At 41.2% G+C, this 20,191-nt stretch overlaps 1 protein-coding gene across 1 annotated transcript; it reads right to left on the bottom strand.

Moving 5' to 3' along the window:
- Positions 1-5,241: 5,241 nt before the first annotated feature.
- LOC129738564 (uncharacterized) lies at positions 5,242-19,641 on the bottom strand. Its single transcript, XM_055729788.1, has 5 exons — positions 18,902-19,641; positions 9,974-10,355; positions 9,102-9,908; positions 7,161-7,815; positions 5,242-7,102 (listed from the first exon to the last, which is right to left on the bottom strand). The coding sequence occupies exons 1-5, from the start codon at positions 19,264-19,266 to the stop codon at positions 6,705-6,707; spliced, it is 2,607 nt and encodes an 868-aa protein (XP_055585763.1). The 5' UTR covers positions 19,267-19,641; the 3' UTR covers positions 5,242-6,704.
- Between the last annotated feature and the right edge of the window lie 550 nt (positions 19,642-20,191).

Below are 20,191 nucleotides of genomic sequence, written 5' to 3'. Positions count from 1 at the left end.
TTAAAAAAAATTAAAAATCGAGTTCAGAATTCAGAAACCAAAAGATGAAACACACATGTCAAAAAAGCAAACAATAAAGTCAACACGAAAACAGGAGAATGATAAGCAACTAATAATAACAAGATGAGAGAGAGAAATGAAAAAAAATCTACCACTATCTAATACAAGTCGTAAGCATAATAATAAAAACACACTCAGAATACATAGACACTCTTACTACACAATCTCACAGATGCTCACTATTCAGAAATATAAAAAAAAAACAGAAACAATAGAGTCATATATATATAGAGTAATCGTTTTCTCCAATATTTTATCTCCAAAACGAAAAGTAAACATGAAAGAGTATGAGATTAAAAATCATGAGTCCTATCCTATGGGAAAACAAGACAGAAGATCGAAAAAAGGCGTTTAAAAAACCTTTCTACAGTTGCACTGATTTAGTAGAGCAGACGAGAAATGAAACTCACTCAAAGCGAGAGAGAAAGAGAAAGTTCAGAAGCTGCAACAACCAACTCATCTAGTACTACCACTACTACTAAAACTTCACCTAAACTACAGAAGATTAATGTATCCATAAAACCTTTTCAGCACTGAAAAACACATTAACAAAACAGAAACAAGACTACCTAAAATATAGATGGACGCTCAAAACAAAATGAAAAAAAGGAAATATTAAGCCAACTTTAAAACAACAACATACTCACACTGAAACAAAAACAATACAAAAAATCATCCAGAACAACTAAAAAACAAAAAGTAAGAAAGTTTTGAAAACAACAAAACAGCTAAACAGACAACCCTTTGAATGTGATTTTTTGTTCCACCAACCTCCCCCCTACTGTCACACGGTTGTGATGAATGAATGTCGTCGTTGCTCCCCGGTGTGTGTGTGTATGTGTTAAATCATTTTCCTTACTGAGAGGGAGAGAGCGATAGAAACAGAGAGAAAAATCTTAAAAAATTAAAAATCCATACTCGCATCTCAAACATTTGCAGACTAAAATTCATCACACGCACACACACATAAAAGAAAAGATCAAACTTTAAAGGAGTTGAAGAGAGAGAAACTGTTAAAACAATATACCAGCGAAATCTAGCGAAATATTAACAAAAAAAAAAAGTAAAAACAAAACGACACACATTTGTAACATCAAACAAAGAGGGGTGAATAAAAAAAAAGAAAAAAAAACATCGACCGTAAACCAATTCCATTTGTCATCATTCATAATTCACGAAAATCCGTTGTAACAAGACAGATAGAAAAAAAGTAAAACAGAAGAGACACACAGAACGAGAACGAGAGAGGGTGTGAAGAAAAATAGGAGCATGAATCATGTGTATTTTCCTTTGAATACCGAAAAAAAGGAAACTGAAGAAGAAAAAAAAACTTTCATACGAAATAATAGAAGAAAAGAAAGGATATGAACAATTAAACAACGAGCGATTTGTTTTTGGTTTTGTTTTCCGGTTGGAATATCACAAAGTCCCTCGGAAGATGACAGAAATGTATGTACAAAGCTTTTTAGTCAGATCTATTCACATCATACCCCATCACACGCTGAAATATTGCAGGCGCTTTTCCAAAACCGAACGGGAGTCTGCTGCATTCATTTTTGGCTAAAATTCGAAATTAAGGAGATCCTTTTGGAAGATCATTCAGGCGCTATTTTGAGGCCAAACGGAGGCTTATGTATTGAATTTTGACATACCTCTCGTGTGGTTTAATTAATGTGACCAATCATTCTCTGGAATATTGCCGGCGTTATGTTAACGCCGAAAGTATTTTTGTAGGCGCTTCGATCGATGTTGTAGCCCGGCTGGAAAATTAAACCAGACATTTGATAAATATCGATCAGTTCAGACTACTCGAACGGACTGAACAGGTTGGAGTCCATGGTATTGGGTCAAATGTTAATGATCGAATTGCTGCCGCGCAATGTCGACAGTAGGAGACAAAATTTGAACGAAATTTTGTTCTAAGCGTCATGTCAGTGTGGTCAGTGGTTTATCACTCTCGACAATCATACTGCGGAACATTGCCGGCGATATTTAAATGCCAAATGGAATCTTTAATAACATTATGTTTGACTAAACACAGTAGAGTCCCTCTTCACTTGAAACAATCATGCGTTAAAAATTGCAGGCGCTCTTTCAGATCCAAGAGGGACGCTAAGACAGCTTCAAACTTCTGTTCTGACAAATGAACTGTGTTGTGGAATCCCGGATTCGAAGCGTCCACTTTTGATTCCAAGAATCAATGCTCACAAAATGGCTCTCCTATCGAAGAATCAATCAGATTATTAAAGGGTGATACGGTCAAAATTTTGAAAAGGGAAAACTCGTGTAAATCGGTGAATTCGTTTATTAAAAAAATCAAATTAAATTTCTTTTTCAAGCTTAATTAGTATAAAATTCAGAAAAAATATTCAGTTAGGCTTCCGCTTTTCCAAATCCGAATTGCCGGGCCTTACGCTTAACTCCTGCCATCAGATTTTGTACAGCCACCTTGTCCACCTTCTTAGCCGCAGTAAGCCAGTTTGCCTTGAACTGCTGCTTGTCCTTAGCAGTTTTTTGGTCTTCTTTAGGTTCCGCTTGACAATAGTCTAGTATTTCTCAATTGGGCGGAGCTCTGGCGTGTAGGGAGGGTTCTTGTCCTTGGGATTCATCTGGACGTTGTTGGCGGCGTACCACTCCATGGCCTTTTTACCGTAATGGCAAGATGCCAAATCCGGCCAAAACAGTACGGAACAACAGTGTTTCTTCAGGAAAGGCAGCAGACGTTTATTCAAACACTCTTTCACGTAAATTTCTTGGTTGACAGTCCCGGAAGCTATGAAAATGCTGCTTTTCAAGCCACAGGTCCAGATGGCTTGCCAAACCAGATATTTCTTCGCGAACTTTGGCAGTTTCATGTGCTTGAAAATATCTGCTCCCTTTTCCCTTCCTTTTGCCGTATAAAACTCCTGTCCCAGAAGCTGCTTGTAGTCGGCTTTGACGTATGTTTCGTTGTCTATTACCACGCAGTCAAACTTCGTCAGCATCGTCGTGTACAGCCTCCGTGATCGCGATTTGACCGTAGTATTTTGTTTACTACACTACCTTCTTGTAAGCCGATAGTCCGGCTCGTTTTTTGGCTCGATGCACGGTTGAAGATGATTATGAGCTTATTTGCGGCAACTCAGAGAGAGAGGTTAGGGTTTCGCTTGAAACTACCGGCAACTCTCTTTGTCGTCTCAGTGGCTTCCGGTTTTCGATTTCCCCCCGATCCAGACTTCCTGGCTGTTGACAAACGTTTTCCAAACACTTTAATTACATTTGTAAAGGTTGATTTGGCAACTTTTAGCTATTTTGCCAGCTTTGCGTGCTATTAGCTCGGATTTTCGCGATGCGCGAGCAAATTTTGGATACGCTGCTCTTCTTCCTTGGGCGGCATTTTGACAACTGTAGAGTGAATTCCAAAATCAAAATAGGAGCAACATTCTACACACACACACCTTCAAAATGAGGGGTGTTCAGGTTTTTTAAAATGCAAAATTGAAAGAAATACGTCATTCGATATTGACCAAATTTTGACCGTATCACCCTTTAGTGCTTTTTCTTTTTTGTCTATCGTAGTTTTGAATAATGAACGATGAACTCAATACTTGAATCCTTAAAAAGGAAAAATGGACAACATTGTGAAAAAAACTATGTTAATTAAAATAATAGTCTTTGGCTCCGTTAAACTGAATTGTTTGAGCCGTTTCAAATAAACGAATTGTAAAAAAAACCCTTTAGTGCTTCCTTTGTCTTGGTTCCCTCACATTAACCGAAAGTAGGCAATGAGAGGTCTGATTCCCTTGCAAAGGTGGATGCAATGGAAGGCAACATTTTCCAGCGTGAAATCGTATTCAACGAATTCTACCTCTTGGCTCTTGTTACTCTCTTGTCAACAGACAGCGCAGATGTTACGAGTTGAGTCGATGGTGTATCCCAAAGGTAAGGCTTAAACCCTGGTTTAACTATTTTTACCTGAGTCGGGATTTTATCCGTATATTTTCGCGTCTCATGTCCAATCACTATTCCTTGAATCGGTACTCCATCGAAAAAATACTGCTGGCAGCAATTTATGCGGATGCGACCTACGTTACCATGGCATTGAGCATATTGTTTGGTTGTGGGAGGACCACCTTGTCGCCAGAGCGTACTTCATAGATTCTCTTCGGGCCCGAGGAAGGGATGTGTTAGCTGTGAGGGACTTGGACATGATCGAAATATACCTCAATCTTCGTCTATAATTGTTTTTATGTTCATATTTCCCTACCTATTTACTGTTCTCTTCTTAAAGTGATGATCTAGACTTAAGCAAACATTTGCAAACATACAAAAGGAGTTTGGCTTCTTAAAGCCTCAAGCTATGAGCCTGTTCAAATAAAGATATTACAAAAAAATGAACTGCATGGAACTTCAAACTATCAAACGCTAGAAGATTTTCGGTACAATGTTAAGGCCGAACGGAAATTCTTTATTATTCCGTTTTAGTAAAATAAACCAAATGAGCTTAAATAATACTGAAATTATATTACAGTCAATCGGGAGTCTATTCTACTTTGAACGAACACAAAGTCATATTCACTTATTTACTTTCAGCGTATTTGTTTTTTCCACTGGCCTAGTGTAGTCCTTTTCCTAGAAAAAAAAAAAAAATAACAAAATTGTCGTTTGTGTATTGCAACCAGGAACGGGATGTTGTCATAGTCATGAGCCAAAACTTGCAACTAGTGACGCATTCATTTCCCCATATGTTGTTAGTTTCACCAAAGACCTTTGGATCAAACATTGCCCCAACTATTTTACAGCGTATAATGAATGGACGTTTACGTAAAATTTCAAAAAATTATAGGACTCATTTTTTTTATTCTGTTGAAACTGTATAAATTGAACTTGGGTGTTGAATCGATGGAAAATATTGAGTAACGAGTAGCGCGTAGCAAAATTGCGAGTGATTAGCGAGTAGCAAAAAGCAATTTGTCATAAGAAAGTAGCGAAAAACGGGTAGCGAAAAGTGAGAAGAAAATAGTAAGGATTGAGTAGTGAGTGACAAACATCAAAAAGCTTTTAACGAACTGCGACAAGCGAGTTCTGCGAGGAGAAAAAAACAAATTTGAAGATTCAATCGGTAGATTAAAGCCTATTAAAGGATCGTTCGGACAGATTTAGACAGCAATAGCGCAACCATAGTTCAAATCGTTTGACAGCTGTTTTCATACTGATTTATTTCATCAAAGTTGTTCGTCACTGTTATGTGTGTTTCACATTAAAATATAGTTTGCTAGTAATATGTTCAATAAACCTATAAGTATGTAAATCCCTCCCTTTCTCAAAGCGAACTTTTCTTCTGTCAAGAAAAGGATAATTATTTTATGTTTTCAAAGAAACGGGGTGTGTGTGATACTAATTGTTTTGAACATTCAGCAACACGCGCGCGGGACACTTTTGTAGTATTCCATCCAAGGGGAGTACGACTACCAATATACCAGAGGAAAGTATAAAAGCATATGTATGTAATTTGACCTCCATCGTTGCTATGTACTAATATATTTGTTAGTGGTTAAGGGTTGTTTCAAAACAGGTTTTTTCCTCTGTTTATTTTTTTTTCAGAAAATACACTCAACGTTTTCCACATTTGCCTAAAACACGTTATTTCGTTCAGCTAACAAAAGCCAAAAAAACCCTCAACCAACACGTTGATATCCCGACGACTTTCAACAAACTGTAAAATCCTTAGATGCGTTTTCGTCTTATAAATTGTGTACATGGTTTTCCGAATTCCGTTTTCCCCCGAACAACAAATGACATCTTATCTACACGAACGAACAAACGAACGATTGGGAGCAAAAACTATTTATTTACATTCGATTTTTTCCCGGTGACAAATCGCGTTTAAAATGCAGCATTCATTGATTCATTTTGAATCGGCAAATTTGGGGCGATTGGAAGTGGGATGATACTGGGTACTGAACTGATTTAATTTCTAGGGACCCCACCTTATCCGGTGGGTGACTTTTTCTTCTAATTTGGTTTGGACCACACTGACCTCAATGGAAGTTTTAAGTAGACCGGTTTAAGCGTTGTTCGTTTTTACTCTCTGAGAATATTTTATTTCGGTGATCACTTTTCTATAAGTGTTCCATGGATAGTAAAATCAGTGTTTGTGAGTAGACAAGTTGATCTCTAGGTGACTGGAATCATTTGTACATTTGACGAAACCAAATCTAGGGTCAGTGGTCCCCTTTTTGCCCCAACGAAGCTCAATACCCTTGTAATTTTACTGTAAATTTTGTACAGATTATGATCATAAAAGAGTAGTATACATGAATCTACGACCAATTATGATTATCAGTAAGTAATCTACTAATAGTTTAAAACTAAATATCGACAAAATAGCTCGTTGAAACCTAGCGTGCTAAGGAAAAACAGAAGGAGAGTATCCCCAAACACAAACTGGGGGATTTGGTTCCATTTGGGTAGAATAAGCGACCAATAAAATGATCACCGGCAGTTAGAACTAAACTTGTTTCGAAGTGATTGCAGTTGAATTTTTACGATCTACAGGGATCAGCGAAGAACGACGACAACGTTGGAAGAGATGGTGGTGAGTTGATTAAATTGCGGTTGCATAACTTACAAATAGAGTACGGGACCGGTTCATCTTGTCTTGTCTACACGTCGTCCCCATCGATGCTGGCTCCGTCGATGGTGATCAGATTGGTGCCGCTCAGATCGAGCTGATCGCTGATATCGATCCCGGCCCCGGGATCACCCATGCTCAGCTCCCCGGAACCACCGACGACGGCAGAAGGGGTGCTTCCACCACCAAGAATTGCTCCGGCCGGAATCATCGATCCTCCGGTCATGGTCGTGCTCGGGTTGAACAACGAGTGCCCTAGCAGACTCGAAGGGGCCGACAGATTCAGGGTGTTGAGGGAAGATTGCGTCAGCAGTGCGTCCGGAGGTTTGTGGGTGAGCAGACTGCTTAGCCCGCTATCGGTCCGGATCATGTTGGACAGCGTCGGACTACAGGTTATGTCTCCCAGGTGCGTCGCGTAAACACCGACCACTAAAAATAAAATTAATCAATCAAATTCTTAAGAACAATTTCCACAGAAAATACATACCATGAATGGTCCCATTGGCCATGCTCGTTCCAGAGACAGTAGTGTACTGGGTTGTTGCGGTACCCGCAGGGATACTCGTCGTTGACGATATTCCTCCGCCGGTCGAGGCAGCTGCGGCCGCAGCTTCCAGGTTAGCCGGCGTCAGGTAGCTGAACCCACTGGCATCGAGCAACCCTGGAGCATTAGTAGCCAATTCAATCCCGTCCCCAGTTGACATTAGCTGACTGGCCGAGTTGTTCAGAACGTTGGCTAGCGAAGTGGGAGTTATCTTGAGGGTCGAGCCCGGGGCACCTCCGTAGCTTATCTGAGACCCAAGCAAGGCTTTCGTTGTTCCGCCGGAGCTCACCATAGTCGTTCCGCCGGCTCCGGTACTTATCGTCAGCCCGGAACTGTTTGGTTGTCCCAGGCTTGAAAGTCCAGCGGCAGGTTGTTGGAGTATGTTCATGCCGGAAGCAACCGAGGTTCCTCCGCCTGAACCGGCCGATCCGGCGACGCTGCTGCTGGTCCCACTGACCGATGATCCTCCTGCGGTTGCCGATGTCGATGAGCCGGATCCAAGATGGATGGTCGTTGTGGCCGTGTTCAAAGATTCCTCGTTTGCCGGATTCGGTAGGTTGATCTCCAGGTTCTGCAGTTCTGGAATGTGGGGGCGAACCTGTAGAAGATTAGGGCAAACAATAGGTTAAATGAAATACTTGAAAAGCCGAGTTCATCTTCGATTTGATCAGGGCTGTTGAGAGCTTGACTTCAAAGAGCTTTACGGAACCATACTATACGAAAGAACGCGCGTCTTCTAATACAAAGTCACACTCCGCTCAGTTTATTAATTTGAACTATTACAATCTGGAACAAAACGCTATTTTGAGGCTGTATGTATATAAGCCGTTACTAATACATTTCATTCGTTTTTTTTTTTAATTTTGGACAATTGTACGCTGAAACATTGCTGGAGCCACTATTTAGCTAAACGAGAGTTGGCTACTATTCTGGAGAATAAACTACAGGAAATTCAAACAATCATATGTTGAAAGATTTCCGGCGCTATTCCAAGGCCGAACGGGAGACGTGAGGATTCAACTTTAATGATTGTCTTGGCCATCTGGATATAACTCTGCAGATTTTGCACCTATTTAAGATCTCAGTAAAAATGAATGTTTATTTGAAGAGATCTTCCTTCCCTAACTCTGAGCGTACCCACCGAAGTTTCCAGAAGGACAAGAGGGGACCCCAGCAGCGTGGGTGGAGGTCGTCTGGTCGTTTGATCATCATCGTTCGGTTACACTCAAACTAATTGTCTAAGGCAGCACAAGAAAACTTATTTCTATACCATCTGAATGCAAAACCGTACATTTTCCAATTTTCGAACAGCCAATCAACGATGAAGTACATTTCTTTCACCCACAATTGTGAGAGTACAATGATTCTAGAAAATCCTGTACTTTGAACATGTACTTTGAATGGAAACTTTTCGTGAAGCGATATTTTTTTCCAGGATTTTCATCCTTTAGGATGGTTCATCCCTTTTGATTTCAAGTATCAATATGCACCCCTATAGTGTTGCCCTAGCGATTGCTAGTACGCCAGTGATAACCAATAAGCGAATCGAACAGAAACTGAGTTTTGGCCTAGGAAACGAATACCGATATGAGATCTGACCTAATGTTGGGTTTTTGAAGTTTTTTTTCAAGGGAGTTGACCAACCAGGGTCATTCTATCCTACGGGTTTTTGACGGGACCTGTACTCGGAATTTATCGTACACAAAATCACACTTGAGAGCGACTCAGAGGTTTATATTTTAAATGGCATTTATGCTCAAGAAGCGGAACTAACGGCTGTTGCATCAAATTTTTCCAAATACACTACTCAAATGCATTGTTCCAGTTCGAGAGGCTCTCACAAACCTCTCTATTCTCCCCTCCCCTCCCCTTCCACGCACTTACCTTCATACCATCCGCACGATGTGGATTCCGGCAGCCACGACACTTGCAATCGATGCACGATTTAGAGTCCACATAGCAGGGACACCTCTGGCCACAGCAGGTCAACTTCCCGGGTGTAGCCGTCGCATTTCCACACCGACAGCCACGACGCTTGAGCAGCTGTTTGGCGGACTGTTTCCCCGTTGCAACCAGCGCCGAACCGGGACCCTGACCGGTTGCCATCGTAGACCCCGCTAAGGAAGTTCCAACGGTGGCAATTTTAACGGTCGTCGTTTGAGGCATTTTGAAACCGGACACCACTGTTGAAGAACCGGAACCGGTGAGGTTGGTGCCGGCGCTACTACTATTGGCAACTGTCGAACCGGAGGAAGACCCATCTTGGAGGGTTTTCGGATCCAGCGAGTGGATCGTGGCTCGTCGTTGCACATGAGGAGGATCCGTTTTACGTTTGATGGTGATTTTGTTACCGTTCCCGGCGTATAGGACCGAGTACATGGTCGTTCCGTTGGAGACGGTTTTGATCGGTGCCGAGCGGAATTTGATTTCTTTCTGCGTTGGTTGATGTTGGTTTTGATGTTGGTTTTGATGTTGCTGCTGTTGCTGTTGCAGGTGATGGTGTTGCTGATGATGCTGCTGTTGTTGTTGATGGTGCTGATGGAGATGTGACGTTGCCTGACCCGAGTGGACCATTATTTGGGACTGTTGCTGCTTTTCAGCTATCACTTTGGATGTGGGAAGAAGCTGGCCGCCGGTGCCGATCGGGATTTGCTGCTGGCTTGATCCGTGATGGCCAGCGGAAGTCATTGACTGTAAAAAGAAATTTTAAAATGTTGTTGAAAATTTTGAAAATTAGCAAATCAAAAGTAACTTACAGAGGACAAAACGGCCGAAGATCCACTGCTGCTGCTGTTACTACAACTGTTGCTAATCGGAACCGAGGGTACCGGATAGATGCAGGGCAGTATTGAGTAGGCCGATTTGGTCAGTCCGGAGCTGCAGCGATAGTTGTCCTGAAACCGGGACCCCTCCTCGATTAGTTCCCAGAGGTTATTTGGGGGAACCGAGGGCGTCTGTTGCTGATGCTGATGGTGAAGGTTTGTGGATCCGGAGGACATTCCATTAACGGACGTTGCCGTCGGGGTCGAAAGGCCCGCTTGTTTGCGGATCTCCACAAAGAATGGTTTCGTTTTGATGTACTCGCAGATGCTTTTGTAGCATTGTAGCAGCATCCTTAGCTGGGTGTTTTCAACGTAGCTGCGGAAGAGTTATATGAGATCAGGATTGGCTAAAAACTGAATTATTTGTCATAAAAGTTTAAGTAAAAGCATGACTGGATTCCTTTGAAATTTGATTCTCAATCCAGCTCCTTATTTTAAGTCCACTAACAAAAAAGGTATGTCAACGGTTACGGCCTTACATACCTTAACACAAAAACTAGAAAAGACGATGTGGGCAAAAAAAAAAAGCACTTGCTTTTATTCTAGACATTGAAGGGGCATTCGACAACGCATCTCATAACTCCACACGGTACACACGGCAATTTTTTACTGGACTAGTACTCCAACTCAGGGATGTCCCCAAGGTCTATCACCGTTGTTGTGGTCATTGAACGTGGACGACCTCCTATACAAACTTGTATCTATGGGATTCGAAGTTATTGGCTTTGCAGACGACGTAGTTATAATAGTTCGGGGAAAACATGAGAACATGTTATCCGCAAACTGAAGTTGCCGATTTTTAGGAGAAAGAGCAGTTTCTTGAACAGCGTTGTTGAGAACTTCAACGTAAAGATTGGCTTCGACAATTAGGACCTTGAGCGCATCATGGAGCGCCATGGCCTAGGACAGATGAGCGAAAACGGAGAGCTGTTTGTAGAATTTTGTGACAACAACAACATGGTGATCGGTGGATCGCTCTTCCCCATCGACCAGCACATAAGGTCACTTGTCACATAAGGTGTAGATGTAGAGAATATAAGATACAAGTAAAATGAAAGTATTTAAAGTTCGAATAGCTGCTTACCGAATCGTAACCGAACAGTTATTCAAGAATTTTACAGATGAGTCGTATGTTGTTTATGAATGCAACTCCAAAGTAGTAGTTTTCTGAGATGGAAGATTTGACTGCACCAATACTAGCTAAATTGTCTTGATAAATTGTTGAATCGCTCAAAACGGCTTGAAACAGACGAGAGAGTTGTAATTATAAATCTGATTTTGGGAGAAAAACTTAACGAAGAGACGTTTTAGCGTGAGAGTGTGTGTGTGCATTCGAAGCAGAGTATGAGAAAATATTTCACTCTCCGAAACCTGAATCAGATCGACGTAAGCATTCTGCTAGTTAATAAAGTATAGTTGAAACGAACGGTCATACCACAATTCAGTTGCGACAACTTTGAAGATATAAATTGTCGAAGTGTCTATTTAGAAACCCACCGGACGCGACAACTTGGATATCCCGAGATGGCCGAACAGAAAATCAAATTGACCACATCTGCATCAGTCGAAAATGGAGAAGGAGCCTTCTTGATGTCCGCAACAAACGAAGCGCAGACATTGCATCTGACCATCACCTCGTCCTTGGCGAGATACGACTGTCGATACTACGTCCGCCGGTTGGAGAATTCAGAGGTGAAAAGGGCCGCTAAAAGACCGAGCAGGTCAGCTGTTGACATATCGAACAGATCAGTTTAAACGATGGACTGAGCACTTCGAACAACTTTTCCGAGTCACGAATAGCGATGGCCAACAGAACCCGCAGCTCGAAGCGTCATAAGTAAGCATAAATGGCGTCAACTAGGAAGCGCCCACTCTGGCTGAAATAAAAGCGGCAATCAAAGACATGAAATCTAACAAAGCACCTGGGATCGATTGCATCCCTGCTGAAATGCTGAAAGCCGACCCTGCCTTGCCGTCTTTTCGCTGATATCTTGGATACTCGCAGAGGTTCCGAAGAAAAGAAACCTGACAGAGTGCGGTAACTGGCGAGGCATAAAGTTTATCTGTACAACCCTCAAAGTACTCTGCAAAGTGATCCTGAACAGGATCCAGGAGGAAATTGACGCTACCCTCCATCGGCAACAAGCTGGATTCCGATCCGGACGATCATGTGTGGACCACATTACAACGCTACGAATAATACTGGAACAAATCGACGATTTCAGGACTGGCTGGTGTTCATTGATAGCTTAGCTTAGCTTAGTTGACTACTCACATCCACCTTAAATCATTGAACTTGAAGAGCTTAGATATGTCTCTTCTGCTGGTGTTCATTGATTTCGAAAAAGTATTTGACCAATGTTCGGAAAATCACTCAAGAAAAGCAATCAGGATTCGTTTCATGCTAGAATACTTATACTTCCGAGTGCTGTGATACGCACGTGGTAAAAGTATCCGTTGAATATTTGTCGAACATCAACACTAACTAGATAAGTACACCGGGGTAAGTGGGGACGCGGGGTAAGTGGGGACGGTGGCTATGAAAACAATACTGTGAACTATTTTTTCAAACTTTTAATGCAGAATGTTAAATTAACTTGTAATCTATCCAATAACTATAAAAGAGATACGGTTCTGACAATTGCGGATATTTACGGTGACTTTTTATAAATTTTATATTTTTAACTACGATGTCGAGGTGATGTGCATCTTTTTCAATCGCAAATTTCTCGTAAACTAGCTGGCTCTTGACGAAAAACTCAACATTGAAATAATCCTTACATTCGAAACAACCAGTTAGGAAAAGAATCGACGGTTAAAAATTGAGAAAAAAAGGGTTTATTTGCAAAAATCTAAAATTTTGTCTCCAAACCCTACCTGGGGTAAGTGGGGACGGCTTTATACATACTTGATGTTAACACATTTTTTCAATTTTCTCTCCTTCATTCAATACAATTTAGCTTTATTTATCATTCAGATCATGAAAAGTTGGGAAAAGTACTTGTTTTTTCTAAAATAAGCATATATTTTCGAAAATATCGGATTACACACAATAATAATTGAAAGATGCCTTATTAATAGTACCATGAACTTTTTTCAAAATTTCGGACGGTTCGAGCAATAAAGTAACGTATTCAACCAAAAAAACACAAATTTGTTGAAAATTTCCTGAGAAATCACAGGGAAAATCTGCCGTCCCCACTTACCCCATAAAGCGGGGTAAGTGAAGACACCAGCCGTCCATAACAATTTACGTGATAACTTTTTTTCGCTTTGCGTCTATCAAGCTCATCTCTTCAGCATTTGTGAACAACATGTTCTGCATCACATTGAACGCGATTTTATCAAAATTGACCCACTGCTGATTTTTTAATGATTTTTTAAAGTTGAACTATACGAAAAACCGTCCCCACTTACCCCGGTGTACCTTACATAAAAATATACCATGCTTCATCGGGGGCTACCGTTGTTATTCGTCACGTGGCTAATCAACGGTGATCGACATACTTGATGATACATTTTGAACGTCGCTCCCACAATCATTCACTAACGCCTATGCTGTCATCATTGTTGATTATGATAGACGATCATGAATGTCTCAGAAGGAAAATCTGAAGAAATGCCAGGACCACAACGCCGAAAAACCCCGTAGCACATGCTGGACAGTTCATTGCGGCTACTTAATAATGATTTTGTTCTTCTATGCAAAGAAAAAAAGTCAAAAATCATATTGTAACCTTTACGCATCGCTCAGAACTGATACATATCAGTTATGATCCTAGAAGGTTGAAAACCATCAAGGAAGGCAATCACCATCGAGACGTTGGTTCGTTGGTGATAGTCTGCGTCCTTCTTTACCACATCATGTTTCGCGGGAATGTTTTAAATACAGCAGCGTCGTTGTCATGCATGATTGTTTATACGGTTTGTTTGGAGAGGAAAAATTGACTGCTTCGATTTTTTGGCTCTGAATGCAGTAAAGCATGGCTGATCGAAAATGATTGATTTTCGGAACATTGTATTTGACCGACTGAACCGCAGGGAAACATCTGGGCTGCTTTTAGACGACGAGGAGTCCCAGGGAAACTAGTCCATCTCATCGAAGCATAGTACGAGGCATTTCCTACAAGAACCTGCACAACGATGTTTATTCCGATCCAATCCCGGTAACTGCTGGAATGAGACAGGGATGTATTGTTTCACCACTGCGTTTTCTCATCGTAATGGATGAGATCTTGACTGGATCGATTGACTGTAGACCAAACCGTAGATTGACGTGGAATCCTTTGACAACTCGACGACCTCACCGAAAGCTCCAAGGCAGCAGGTTTCAAAATCAATGTCGGAAAGACCAAGTCGATGAATATCAACACAGTGAATCCTTCCAATTTCGTGGAAGTTTTGAAAGTACTTCTTGGTAGCACCATCGGGCGTTATCTGGCTACTTAGATACTGGAAGCACTCCAGTATCTTGGTAGCCAGATAACGCCTGATGGTGGTAATATGAAAGACATCGTAACCCGGATCAGAAAAGCCTGATTTGCGTTTGCGAGTCTCCGAAACATCTCGCGGTCATTGTTGTACGGGTGCAAAACTTGATGCACATATGCGGTAACGACGCAAAAATTGCAAGTATTTGTAAACCGCTGCCTGCGAAATAACATCCGCGCTTGGTGGCCTGGCACGTTGCGAAAAGATGAGAACGAGATTTGTAGAGGCGCTTGAATGGAATGCAGAAGGACATCGAAGATGAGGCAGCCCCAGAAACTCGTGGCGGCGAAGCCTAGCCGCCGAAATACGAACTGTCGACGAGAGTCTTGACTGGGACCAAGTGAGGACGCTGGCTCCGGATCGTCAACAGTGGAGGTCTTTTACCACGGCCCTATGCGCCTCAAAGTTACATATAACTGTTGTACAAGGTCAAGGTAAGTTGTACAAGGTCAAGTAACCGTTAAGTGAGATTACAAGAGAACATATACGGATTCTTGAGATTTCGCTCTTAAAATAGAATCACTGACGTAGCATCTTCTTGAAAACGGTCATAGATTCCGCCGATCTGGATTGAAGTGGAAGACTGTTCCAGTGTGAAGTGCCGTAGACCAGGATACTTTTCCTTGAAGTGGTGGTATGCCAGGGCACAATAAACGAACTGGATCTTTCACTCTGCGTGTTCTGTTTCTTCTAGGTACTCTGGACAGTTCCTGTTGTACAAGTTGGGCATGAAGCAACATATACGCTGATAGTACTGTCTCGCACCGCTGATTTGAAACTTCAAAGAAGTTGATTTTTCTGTGCAGCAGACAAACCGGGGTAGTACACCACGTCGTAGTAGGTTGAAATCGGGATGATAACAGCTTCTACCAGCTTTATAAATAATAAATTACCTAGAATAATTATCCTAGTGGCGGTGGGAAGAACAGCTTTGAAGCCAGTAAACGCTCGAAGAATCAAAAAAAAAAAAACTTTGGAAACTGTCTCATTTACTTGTTTCCAGTTCAGTTGTTCGTCCATGGTCAACTCGAGATTTTTTTTTATGTGCCTTTGGGTTGGAATTATTTCTCCGCAGAAAACAATGTTGTTGTTAGTGAACCTGTATTCGAGAAGATGATAGCTTGGGTCTTTTCGGATTGGTTAAGTCTCGATGCAGGATAAGTCTTCGTTGACTAGAGTGATGATGCCATCGAGGCGGTTGATCGAGCCGGAAGTATAGATCTGCAAATCATCAGCATACAGATGGTATTGGCATTTGAGATCATTGGCAATGCTGTTAATGTACAGACTAAATAACGAGGCACCCAGGCAAGATCATTGTGGTGTTCCGTCGCTGAGTCTTCACTCGGATGAGTACTGCTGCCCACATTTAACCACTTGTGATCTTCTGTTTAGGAAGGATGAAATCAGATCACAGGCTCATCCAGAAAAGCTGAATTCACGAAGAAGTTTCGTTCGTAGAAGGTGATGGAATGCCAGCGAAAAATCAATAAGAACCATCACGATACAGCTGTCCTCATCCATGTTTTGGTAGATGTCGTGGGTCACTTTTGATAGTGCTGTTGTGGTACTATAGCTTTTACGGTACCCCGATTGATTTGGTGCAAGCAGAGGCGGTTGACTAGTGTTCAGATGTTCGGTGATTTGATCGAGTAGAATCTTTTCCAGAATCTTTGATAGAGCTGGAAGTCGGGATAAGGGTTCCACAGCTTTTTTCCATGTGAGTGGAAAAGTATTTTTATCGATGATGGCGTTGAAAATGTGCACGAGAACAGGTAGGATGAAAGGACGAAGCATCTTGATGAAACCGATAGCTACGTCGTCACTTCCGGTGGAATTAGAATTGATTTCGAAAATGTTCTTAGGAACACTGGATTCTGGAAACATCTGTGTTCGAAAATGGAAATGTTCACTTCGTGGTTCTGATAGCGTTGCTGTTGTTGATGATGATTGGGGTCTACTTGGGTTGTTGAGAGAGTCCGATGGCCATCAGTGAAGAATTCGTTCAGGGGTTCAGGATTAAAGTCTTCACTGCTAGATGTTTTCTTTGAGTTGTCGTGAATTCCTTCCCTGCGGAGGTTGTTCCACAACTGCTTCGATGGTAGGTCAGGTGAAAAGTTTTTGTGAGCATAACTTTTCTTCGAATGTTTGATAAGCGAATTAACTCTGTTCCTTTCTCTGGTATAATCGATCCAGTTTGGATCCCCCTTGAATCGATAGGGATTATGGGAATACAAAGTAAAGGCCAGGTTGCTTAATTTGATGGCTTGTTCAATACGACTTGTGAGCCTTGGAATTCTTATTCACAGCAATGCGACGTTCAGGTGCATGTCGATCTAAGAGTATAACCAACGATGATGTCAAAAGTTTAACTTTAGTGTCAACATCCACTGCATAATAAACACTTTGGAGCCAAAAGCCCCCAAAACGAAAAAAAAACACTTTGGAAGTCTATCGTAAGATAGTCAACTTGGAGGTCGTGTTGATTTATCATGTGCATAACCACGAATGATACAGTGTTGGGGAGCTGCCTTATACACTCTGAAATTAGCTACTAAATAGATGATTTCGTGATCGGATATGCTCTTCGCAGTCGCTGTTTTTGATTTGAGGTAGGTAGGTAGGTAGGTCGCAGGAGTAGGTACGACTGTCTAAAGTAGGAATGTATGTGATTCAAAGCTTCTAAATTTCTGCTGCCATGGCTAGATGTTACGTTGATGTTGTAATCTCCAACCAAGAAAATACGATCAAAATCATACACAAGTAAGTCAGATAGAAGTTTCTCGCCCACTTCAGTTGGTAGTTGGGATTAAATTAATTGAGCATTGTCTCGGTCACGAAGCGAAGAAATGATACGGACAACGATCGGGGGCAATTTTAATACCATCAATGTGCGTTTCCAAGCTCCGCACATAAAGATGGCCGATACGGAGAGATTTAAAATTGGTCATAGAAGAGTAGTGGGTTTCATCGACGGTAAGTAAGTTTGTCTATTTCAGACATTAGGAGTTAGAATCAGATGTCATTAGACTTTAGACGAGAATGAACTGAACGTCGTTAATTTTTTTTTAATTATTTGATTTTCTAGTCAAATGTTACGAGCTGAGATTCAAAACTGTATCAAAGAAAAAAAAAACAGAGTTTAATAAAATTGAGTTCAATTTTTTGTACCCAAAACAATCAAGTAGCGCTCGATTCTGTCTGATAGAACCATCACCTTCTGAGATTAAGAATCCGAATGAAAATTTTGAATAATTTTGAAATAGATTCAGATTGCGTTTCCTGACAACTCATCAATCTATTATGGAAGAGTGGGGAATCATGGGCCACTTTTTTTCGTTGTTCCATAACTTCTTTATTATAAAAGATAAAATGAAAATATAAAATGATATGGTTTTCTACATTTCCAAGGTATCAAAAGGTATTTTTTATAAGTTATTTTCCCCAAATTCTGACTGTTTGAAAAAAAGCAATATTTTTTGGATTTTGAAAAATGGTGGGGGATCGTGGGCCACCAAATCCAAATTGACCAAATAACATGCCAAGTTTATGAGTTGACCCAAAACTGTGATTTCCTAATTCACTTCGTTATTTTGGACCAATTTCAGATGATGAAATAAAAAAAGGAGCTGTGTATGATCGCATAGATTCCAAAACCTGGCTCGCGAACGTTTTGGCAAAATTTCTTATATAGGATGGACAAAATATTTTTCATAACTCTTCATTTAGCATAAGAAAACTTAACAGATAGGACAAACGTATCTCAAGTTCTGGATGTGTATATACACATAAAAATATAGGTGGTTCAAGATGTGTGGCCCACGATTCCCCACAAGCTATGATTTGCAAATTGGTTGCGTGTGTATGACTTATTGATGTTCCATCAAAAATTTCTTTTCCACGTGAAAGATCATGACAAAACTAAGATCATAAGCGTATGAGTATATTTTTGTTATGAACTTTAGGTTCTCCATCAATGCAATTAGCGGACGTTTGTTTAATTATGTAAGTAAATTTTTCTAACTTTTTTTAAGCTTGATAAATAAAAGAAGCATATGATGCGTATTTCAGTCAACAACATATAGAAATATATGCTCACGCAAAGCGACGACGATGACAGTTGGTTTGAGATTTTTATCTCAACACACATAAGAGATAATAAAAGTGGCCCACGTTTACCCATGGCCCAAGATACCCCACTCTCCCCTACAATATTCCAGAATCATATTATAATATATATCAATTCAGAATTTAGATGCCTTATGATAAAGAAATCAGGGTCAGGTTCCAAATTCGAGAATCAACATTTCGAAACTACATACTTAATAGAATCGTCAATAAACCTTCAAATAAGTCAAAACAACCACCTACCGATTGTAATCCTTGCAGGAGGCACAGGAGGGTTTCAGCTTCTTCCGTTCCCCGACGCAGCCCCGGCACACGTGGTGCTGGCAGTTCAGTTCCGCTGGAGTGTGCGGTTCCAGTAGCAGCCGGCAGCACACGGCACAGCTCAAACTCTTCCTCAAATAGGGCAGCAACCGGTTGAGATCGGCGAAGGCACTGTTGCTATTGTTGCTGCTTCCTTGGGAACCACCTGTACCTGGTCCGGTTCCTGGACCACCTCCATTAGCGCTTCCACCGGGACCGGAATCATTCCCAATGAAACTTCCGACACCTCCTCCTTCGCTCTGGAACACCAGCCGGGATGTTGTGATGTACAAGCTAACTGGATTCATCTTCCGTCTAATGAAAGCGGTTTCCGAATTCTCGACGTTGATTTGGAACAAGTTTCTGCTGCTGCTAGCTTTGGCCAATTTCCGAACATTGAACCCGAACCGCCACTCGCGAAAAGAAACAAACAAAATTCAGTCCCGGTTTGGAGCAAGCCGCCGCACCGGGAACCTACTTTGCACCGCTCGCGTTCACCGGAAGTACGCGTTTCGTCGGAAGTGGGATACCGATCCCCCGCTGGAAAACTACACCGGCACCGGTTCCGTACGCTCAATATTTGATAATTTAACAATAAATTTGCCACTTTTATCGGCAATTAACGCGACAAACAAACAAGAACCCGAAAGCAATCTGTTGTGTTTTCGCTTTTTTCTCGCGATTTTGACAGCTCGGCCCCGATGTTTGACAGCTAAGCGCGAGGGGCGAGCTGATCAATTTGAAATCGGCAAAATGCAACGACCGAGAGCTGACGAACAGAAAATGAATGTAAGAGTTGCCAGTGTGAACGAAGCATGAACTATTAGAGCAAGTCCAATGGTGTTGGGAAAAAGTGGTAGGAATTTTGACAGCTGTAGCACAGATGGGAATTTTTCTATCGTGAAATATAGACCAAAAATGTTGGCCGTCCGCCGGTGTGATAGAATACGAAGGTATAAAATCGAAAGCAACCAGCGATGCCAAGTGAATTTGCTTTTCAGTAATTTTACTGACTTTTTTTATATTGAATTCACCGTTTGAAAATTGAAAACAAATTCATTTTACTTGATCATTAACTTGAAATAGTACCTAGTGTCAATATGAAAATTTTATTATTTATACGTATGAACAAGTATTGTTTAAGTTATAATGCATTCCAATATTAAACTGTATTCTGCAGGATTAGGAGTTTTGTGTTGGAGTGCATTTGATTACACTAGTTGATAAAGTTTT

The sequence above is a fragment of the Uranotaenia lowii genome, chromosome 1, assembly GCF_029784155.1.
Source record: "Uranotaenia lowii strain MFRU-FL chromosome 1, ASM2978415v1, whole genome shotgun sequence".
Classification (NCBI taxonomy): domain Eukaryota; kingdom Metazoa; phylum Arthropoda; class Insecta; order Diptera; family Culicidae; genus Uranotaenia; species Uranotaenia lowii.
The sequence above is the reverse complement of the archived record's forward strand: the minus strand, read 5'-3'. Positions and strand labels throughout refer to the sequence as shown.